This window comes from Corvus brachyrhynchos, unplaced genomic scaffold, assembly GCF_000691975.1.
Source record: "Corvus brachyrhynchos isolate BGI_N302 unplaced genomic scaffold, ASM69197v1 scaffold280, whole genome shotgun sequence".
In the NCBI taxonomy this organism is placed as follows: domain Eukaryota; kingdom Metazoa; phylum Chordata; class Aves; order Passeriformes; family Corvidae; genus Corvus; species Corvus brachyrhynchos.
This window is the reverse complement of record NW_008236198.1, coordinates 308,518-317,549: the sequence shown is the minus strand read 5'-3', so window position 1 is coordinate 317,549 and position 9,032 is coordinate 308,518. Positions and strand designations below refer to the sequence as shown.

The window sequence follows — 9,032 nt, the reverse complement described above, 5'->3', positions numbered from 1 at the left end:
GGAAGTGCCCCATGGAAAGGGTGGTCAGGCCTTGGGGCTGTGCAGGGAGGTTTGGAGTGCCCATCCCTGGAGGTGCCCAAGCAATTCCTGGCCGTGCCACTCAGTGCTCTGGGCTGGGGACAAGGTGGGGATTGGGCACAGCTTGGACTCGATCCTGGAGGTTTTTTCCAAGCTGGATGCCCCTGTGTCCCTGAGGTGGCCAGGACAGGCTGGCAGGGCCCTTACCCAGGGTGGCCAACTGCTTGAAGTGCAGGCAGGCATTGGGCTGGCCCCGCAGGTCCAGCTGCTGGTAGAGCAGCTTGCTGCTGGGCACCGTGTTCAGGTTCTTCAGCTGCTTCACAGGAACTTCTGGCTGGATCACCACCACACACAGGATGAAGGATGTGTCCTGCACCTGCAGAGCACCAGCCAGTCACCAAACAGAACCAGAATGTGCAGGATGTACAGAATTTCTGTGTATCGGAGCCACTGAGCTGTACAAAAACCACTTTTCCATACTTAACACAGAAAATAAAAATATTGTGATCTTTTTTCCCTGAAAACTAAGCGAGACTTTCATTTTGTTGCTCAGTCAGCAATAATTTCTAACACTGTTAGGAATTCTCACACTGTTCCATGGGGATTTTTTGTCATTAACAGAGGAGAGGCTGCAGGTTCCCGTGGCTGGACACACACTGGTGTTCCCTTTATGGAGAGTACAAACAAATTGACTCCCAAATACCAGATTTTATTATTTCCACTCTTAATTGGGTGCTGCATGTGCCACATGTTTTACTGGTTTTGGGTATTTTAAGGACTCTAAATTACAGCAGCCCAGCAAACCCTGGAGTGTCCCAGCTGCTCTGCAAAGGGAGTTTGATATTAAATGCAGCATTACAATATTAGAAGACCAGCTCCAGACACCTTCCTGTGTGAAAACAATGACAGATTTAATCTCTTAAAACTGCTCAGCTTAATCCTTTAGGTTAGATTTAACTTAATACTGTGAAATGATCCACAGGTACCTTCTTGAGTTTGTTGGCACAAAGTGACCCATCATTACTGGCATCAGTGAATTCATCTGGATTATGTTTAACCTTAGATTCCACCTTAATCCCTGGATTGAGATTAGTGCTCAGATACTTCCAAACTGAAGGAAGGAGAGTAGCAGAGCCATGAGCTCCCTCTGTGCCATCCCACACTTGTTTTCCTTACCATTTTCCAGGCATAGCTGACATTGTAGGCTTCTTTCCCAATCTCCCTCAGCTTGTTGACGTGCCAGGACAGCGAGGAGTTCACAGGAACTGTGATGATCTGGCTGCCCAAGGGAATGCTGCAGTGGCAGATAAAACATCCGGCACTTTATTCAACCCTGAGCAAAACTGTTAGGACTTCAGCAAAATCTTTCTGTTGTGCATTTATGTAATTATCATAAGAATTGAAGGAATTAACTGTTATTTGTGCTTGGGGAAGGAAAGTGTCTGTATGCTGAAAATGTACTTGTGTACCCCCACATTTTGAGCTTAGGAATTCTCAGATTAGGCAGAGGATAAAGGAAAACCACGACCAAACAGTGGGAAATCTTCCTGACAGGGAAGACAGAGATTAGAAGGAATATTCCCCAGATCAGCTGGGAAACATTATGTAACAGATGAAGAAAGTTGGAGGAAAAACCAAACCAGGGGAAAAAAATTCATCCAAGTACCCAGATATTGCAGGAAAAGGAATTTTACCTTATATCCTCTTAAAATTCCTCTAGAAATACTTCCAGTGCTGCACGTTTGGGAGCTGCATCCCAATCCTTACCTGAGGATGTTCTGGCGCACCAGCTCAAATTTGGGAATGTTCTCGTAGTGGATGATGTCTGTGTGGAGAGGAGGCTCAGACAGCAGGTAGGGCCTGGTCAGGGAGGGGTGCATCAGAGTGTATCCTAAAAACCAAACACACAGCCCCAAATGTGGAATGCATTAAAACACTGAGCCCAAGACGGGTATTTGTAGGGGAAAAAAGAATATACAGTCATTGTATATAATTTTGGCAAAGATGGCAGTGACCAAACAATCTTGTCACCAAAGGGGTTGCAAATGAAAACCAGCTTGAAAAAATAAGCAATAAAACAAGCTGGATCAGAGGAAAAGAGCTGGGGACACACATTTACACCAGTTTTCCTTCTTTCCTAGAAAACCTTGGATGTCACAGATGTAGGAAATCCCCACAGCAAATTTCCAAATCAGAATGCCAGGACAGAAGTTTCAAGTCATGAATCCACCTAAAATCTCCAGCAACTCTCAGGCAAAGCTAACCAACAACATGCAATTAAACTTGTAATAAATATTATCATTCAGCACTTGGAGACTGCTCAGAGACATGAGAATTCAAAACTGGTGGTTCATGAGCTCAGTGGGACTAGAGGACATTATTTGATAACATTACCTTTATTATCAATGAGGAAGGTGTAGGATCCCAAGGAGTCCTGGTAATAGGTGACATCTTCCAGGATATAGGCAAGATTGACATCTACTCCAACAATTCCCAGCAGGAGGTTCCCAAAGTAGCAGGGTTTACTGACAGTCATGATCAGGCCTTGGAAGGAGACAACCACCATAAAACCATCAGCAATATTATCTGGTTCATTATTTTTAGAGGAAACAGAGCCTTTTGAAACGTTACACAGTTAAATTTTATACATATTCCATGCTGGAATATGGCCAGGGAGGCTCAGCAGGGTTTCTGTCGGGTCTGGCTGTTGTCAGCCACTCTCCCTAATTAGTTAATTCGTGTTTCTGACAGTGACCTAAAGTATATTACTCAATTTATTAGAACACACACCACAACTGATGGTTGGGGGGCTGTCAGTGATTCCTTATAGGTAAGAAATAAATTTGTACAGGAAGCCAGCAGAGTATTTTGTTCCTTTAACAGAATTTAAGGCAGCTTAAAAAATAGGATGAAGAGGAAGGAAGTGACTTTGTCCTTGTAAAGCAACAGTTGAGATGAATTATTGCTCATCTAATTGCATAACAACAATATTAAACCTCCTCTGCTTAACTAAATCCCAGTATTGCCCCTGTGCTGGGAATCACAGCCATAATTACCCAACAGTTTGGGATGCATCTCATGCCTGAGGTGAGAACTCTGCAACACCTTCTTACTCCTATTTTCTCCACTGTTTGCAAACTCAGCAGCTCTTCCCTCAACCCAATATAAAATCCATTTGCATGTACAAGCCTTTAAGTACACTCTGAAATCTGTGCAAGACAAACTTCTCTTGCACCACTCCCAACCCTTTGGTTGCTCACGTTTTCCATGGTGCTTGGATATAGCTTTGGGAGAGAGCAACAACAGAGCTTAATCACCGAGGGAGGGAATGCAGGAAGGAGCAAAAGCTCTTATTCAGATTTGCTCAGAACAGCCTTAGACTTGCTTTGGGTCTCAGAACAGTCTGGGTGTGCTGCAGCCACGGAGGGCTGAGGGTAGCCAGCTTGGGACAATAATTCATTATCTCTCCTTGTGCCATTTGCAAGGCTGGTTCCATCCTGCTCTGACACAGGGCTGCCATGGATGGCACTCCAACCTGTTTCCCTCCAGTACCAAGAACTTCTCCCCTCAGATTAAGTGATGAGTGCTGTGTACGTACTCGTACACAGGAACAAATGTCACCCTGAGAATCCAAACTAAATCTGTCGACTCCTTGTCTTGCTCCCACTTTTTTCACAACCAGACCTTGTGCAGATGAAAATGCTACAGGCAAAAAGGCTTGGAAACACACCTAAACCCCAAATGTTGTAGGATTCCAGTGTATCTGGGGATATGTAAGCACAGAGACCCTGCTCTCTGATGCTTTTACACCTGAACCCAAGGTCAGCACTCACCATCCCCCATCTCATCCGAGAAGGGCAGGCTGAACACGGCCTCATCAATCATCCTGTTGGGCAGGTTTGTGTAGAACCTGCCCACGGTGGTCTCCAGGTTGCTCAGCTGGTTCAGGACCATCATGCTGCCCTTGGTGACAGGGAGCGCGCTCCGGTCGGGCACCCCGTACTTGGCCGAGTTCTGCTCGGCCAGGTCCCGCAGGAAGGCCAGTTCCTTCAGCCCTGTCACCCCCTCTGCCACACAGCAGGGGCACAAAACACAAGCAAACAGGTCAAACAAGCTTCATTTCCATCCAGGCTTCTGCATCCCTCTCCCAAGGACTGGAAATAAAAGCAGAATGATCCATACTCTGTACTGCAGGGCTGAAAATTCTATATTCTTATTGAAGTGATAAAGTGCTTCAAGATTGGTTTGAGGAAAATTAATTACCTAACACAAAATTTAATGAGATTGCCTCTCTCTGTTGCACAGTGCAGAAATCTGCCATGCTGTTCACATCCCCACTTTAAACAAGGGCCTTGGAACAAAGATTTGTGTGCCCCATAAATCCACAGGACAGCTCTTTGTTCTCCACCGGTGGCTCACCCACAGGCAGGACCAGGAGCGAATCCTCTGCCCTGGGAGATAACAGGCTTTGTTCCCCAGCTTCAACATTCCAGTTCCACACTTTGCACAAGTCCCAGGCTCAACTCCTGCCAACAAATCAAAGCCTTTTGCACGCCCCAGTCTCAAATGAGTGTTTAAATTTACAACCAAATCATCCCTTAGGTTAAGCATTCATTTCCTTGCCTGTTTTCAGTAATACAACACACTGCTCTTGTGCTGAAAATGCTTTTTTGGAAAATGGGTGGGTGATCTTCGTGTTTAACTTCACTGTCAGTTGGTTCCCAGGTTACCAAAGCATTTCAGATTAGGTTTGATCTCCCATTCACCCTCCCTGGCTGATGAAATCACACTTGCTCCCAGTTTGCTGCCCCAGGAAGTCCCCAGGAAGGTTTGCAGTTGCAATAATTACCAAATTTAACTCAGTCTGGACAATCCAGGCCACAACACTTTATATCCCTGCAGTTGCACTGGGCTACACAAAGATATAGTGGCACACTTATAAATACCAGTTTATAAACACAGTCATAAAGGTAGCAACATCTGGATGCAGCTTCTGGATTAAATGTGCCAAAATCCATTAACAAACTGCTTCCAGCAAAGCCTGGAATTATTCTTGAATGAGCTTAATTAACGAGTTGTGCTGTGTCAAGAAGGGGAATTTCATGGCCTGGAAATGACAGGTGTCTCTCACCGTTCATGAGGGCATAAGTGAGGATCATCACTGAGTTATTGAGGAAGCTGTTCTCTTCGTTGATGACACGCAGAGTGACTTTTTTATCATCTTCAGAGGAATCTTTTGATGTGATCCCAGCCGAGAGGTAAATGATGACCATATCAGTATCTAAAACAGAATCACACACACAGCACAAAGTGCATCAGATTTTTAACTTGGGCGAGCCTTGTGCTGAGAGCCCTGAAATCTGCTCACAGCAGCTTCATCCAGGGATCCACAGGCACCTCCAGGGGATGAACACACTCTGCAGCCTCATGGGTTACAGCCTTTGGTATTCAAGTTTCACTCTTGGCACTCATCAAACTTCTGCTTGGTTTGGTGCCTACTGGCCACCCAGGGGCACCAGGGCTTGTTCTCCTGAGCAAACCCCACAGGCACCTTCTGGCTTTGGAGTCATGGAATGGTTTGGGTTAGGAGGGACCTTAAAGCCCATCCAGTGCCACCCCTGCCATGGCAGGGACACCTCCCACTGTCCCAGGCTGCTCCAGCCTGGCCTTGGACACTGCCAGGGATCCAGGGGCAGCCCCAGCTGCTCTGGGCACCCTGTGCCAGGGCCTGCCCACCCTCCCAGGGAACAATTCCTGCCCAATATCCCATCCATCCCTGCCCTCTGGCAGTGGGAAGCCATTCCCCCTTCTCCTGCAACTCCATCCCTTGTCCAAAGTCCCTCTCCAGCTCTCTTGGACCCCTTTAGGCACTAAGGTCTCCCTGGATCCTTCTTCAGGCTGAAGAGCTTGGCTGCCTCCAGGCAGGAGCACATGGGTCCAGCACCTGGAGCAGCTGCTCCAGCTCCATGGAAAAGGCTCCACAAAGGTAAAAACCCTGCAGTTTTCATCTCCTGCCCCTCTGTTCTCCTCCCATCCTGCAATCCTAAAGCATGCAGCTGCACAGGATGCCCTCCTATGGAATAGGGCAGAGCAGAAAGCTTGGGAATGTGACCTGGCCCCCTCACACTTTCCCTGGAACACGTTTTTCAGGCTGAAGATGTTCCTGGCCAAAGTCCTGCCCCAAAGCCTTTGAACACAACAATTCACAGCCCTGTGCTTACCCCCCCAACCTGTTCCATCACATTTATCTCAGTACTAAAAGTGGTTTTTGTTTGTAGTGAAGACACAGATCGGGATCATCCACAGGCAACCCAGAGCACTGGGCTCAGGTGGTCACATCCCAGCTTTCTTGTTTCACCTGGATTTTTGGTGGATTTGCTGTGCTGGCTTTATTAAATAGGTATCATTGCTTTGACTTGCACATTTTGTCCTCATGACTCAAACAGAATTTCAGCCAGAACCAGATTTTGACACAAAGAGGAGGTGCTGTTAATTTGGGGGAATTTCTACCTCAGTTTTTTGTAAGGGATAAAAGTAGGAAAAAAACAAAGCCAGGTATTAAAGCAGCTTTGGGTGGAGTTTAAGGAAAATTGTTGCTGTGTTTCCTAGGCTACAGCACAGAGATTCTATCTGCAGCCAGGCATGGTGCTGCAGCCTAAAAGGAGTAACAAGAGCCAGTCCTAAACCTGCATTAGGGACCAGAGCAAGCAGCTTTTGGAGCATTTTGTCACCGTTTGGGATGAGGATCTGCTGAGCAGGACTGCATCAGGAACTGGCATCAGGCACAAATCCAGACCTGTTTAACAGCACAAGTGTCCCATCTCACACCAGCAGCTCCCCTCTGGCTTTGCCAGTGTGAATTTGGGGCTGAGGCTGTATCTCAGCAGCTTCCCTGACACACCCACACATTGTTCTCTGGGAACAGGATGTTAGAAAATTAACAGTGGAATGAAGGATTTTTTTTTTTGGTGGGTTTGTTTTTCTGTTTTAAAAAGATGAAAAGATTATTTTCAAGAAAATGAGACATGTTTTATAAACATCCTCTTCTCAAACCTATTGTCTCACCCCAGGAATCCTGAAATTCGTTGTAAACACATTAGATCTTCACAATCTTCCACATGGAGAGAAAACCTAAATCCAAGGCATTTGCATTTTAACTTTCTGTGCTTGTGCCCCAAAACAGCTGTTTGATATGAAACCCAGTGACGTATGAATATGCCAAAACTTCTAATCCTAATATAAAACAGTGCCAAACATAAAATCATAGAATCCCAGAATGGTCTGGGTTGGAAGGAGCCTTAAGGCCCATCTCATTCCACCCCTGCAATGGGCAGGGACACCTCCCACTATCCCAGGCTGCTCCAAGCCCTGTCCAAACTGGCCTTGGGCACTTTCAGGAACGGGGAATATGCAGGAGGATGCTGCAAGACTCCTCAGCTGATGTTCTTGGAATAAGTCCTGATGACAGATGCATCCTATCCCAGCCAGCTGCAGCAGCACTGCGTTGTTTATTTTTCATTTGATGGAATTGCTGCCCTTTCCTCATTTTGCCAGAGGATGGTAAAATCCTGCCCTTGCCAACCTTATCCCCTGTCAAGTCACACAAAGTCTCCCTGTACCAAGGCCTGAAGCTCAGGAACTGGCTGAGCCTTTGGTAGCAAAAGCACCATTCCATAAACCCAAGGAAAGTCACGTGGAATGCGAGGGTATTTCCTCATTCTCTCCAAAGTGCTTTCATTCCTGGTCTTTTCCTCTCTCTCTGGCTCTGCACAGCCTCTGAGCTGGTACCCTTTGGGACACTGATGGAGCTGCACTCACTGGAGCAGGCACAGGGCCAAGGTGTGGGAATTGTGTTACATAATCAGAGTATCCCCATGGAGATGGGCTGTTCCCTCCACCCTGCCATGGCACTGCCACTGTCACGCAAACCCAGGGAGCACTCAGAGCACAGAATTTGCCTTCCACAGATTCCTGGCAAGCAAATCTGCCACTCAATTTCACATCCATCTTTCCCATGTCTTTCATCATATCCTCATTACAAAAAACACCCAGAAAATCCCCAGTCTTGGGAAGGGGAAAGCTCACAATGAGTATGGAAAATTCAGGGGGGTATTCTGAGATGCAGGATTTAGCCAGGACAGCTTTGTGCTCCATAAAATATCACCCATAATTGGTATTCTCAAAAAAACCATTCCTTGAGAAGCAAGGGCCACTTCCCCAGAATTCCAGTAAGGCACATCATCCATATGCAAATGTGCCAGCAGTAATTAAATGAACCTGCAGAAGCTGCAATTTTCCTTGGAAATCCTCCTTTCCCCCTGCCACAGATTGGGGAAATAACTCAGCTATCAGACAGTTCAATCCTGCATTTTCCTCTTTCCTTCAAAAGAAAGGCGAGGCAGCAAGTGACACAAACGAGAAGGGAATGGCCACATCCAACAGTCCCTCGTGTGGATTCCAGCCCAAGGAAACACTCCTTAAAATAAAAAGAGGGGAGGGAGCACATTTTTGTTAACATTCAACACACTGCACTCCCTTGGCCTGTGCCAGAGTGAGAACGTGAAGTAAGAAAACATTGGCAAGGCCCAGCAAGAGCCAGGCTTGCACAAGCAGAGGCTGCCTTACTTCCTTGGAGCCTGGTGCCGTTGTTGGTGTTCCGGAGGAGCTGGAAAGCCTTCTGGAAGCCCAGGGCGTGCTGCGTGGAGCTGTCGGACGCCTTGATGCTGCTGACAAAGGTGGACATCTTCCTCTTGGTCTCACTGGTGGCAGGGGACAGGAAGGTCTTGTAGCACTGGTCCAGGGAGCACGTCCGCACTGCATCCGCCACCGTCAGCACCGAGATCTGCCCGGGGAACAGAGTCCATGGCATCACCTTCCCAGGAGGGGGCTTTACACACCCACACACAACACACTGAGAGGCCAACTGAAGGGATTCCGTGGGTTTAGAAGTTGATTGTTGCAAAAGAAATGCTTGGGGGGTAAATCTGTCCAATTTCAAAAGGATTATGGGGAGT

General features: G+C 47.0%; 1 protein-coding gene across 2 annotated transcripts in view; it reads right to left on the bottom strand.

Annotated features, from left to right (window-relative positions):
* CACHD1 (cache domain containing 1) overlaps positions 1-9,032 on the bottom strand; it is a 91,073-nt gene that overhangs the window by 20,556 nt on the left and 61,485 nt on the right. For both annotated transcript variants that reach the window (XM_017740702.1, XM_017740694.1), the window contains exons 7-13: positions 8,644-8,860; positions 5,150-5,299; positions 3,852-4,085; positions 2,413-2,562; positions 1,786-1,909; positions 1,195-1,312; positions 226-394 (exon numbers count right to left, since the gene is read on the bottom strand). In XM_017740702.1, coding sequence (XP_017596191.1) covers positions 226-394; positions 1,195-1,312; positions 1,786-1,909; positions 2,413-2,562; positions 3,852-4,085; positions 5,150-5,299; positions 8,644-8,860 — 1,162 coding nt within the window. The remainder of the gene's footprint in view (positions 1-225; positions 395-1,194; positions 1,313-1,785; positions 1,910-2,412; positions 2,563-3,851; positions 4,086-5,149; positions 5,300-8,643; positions 8,861-9,032) is intronic.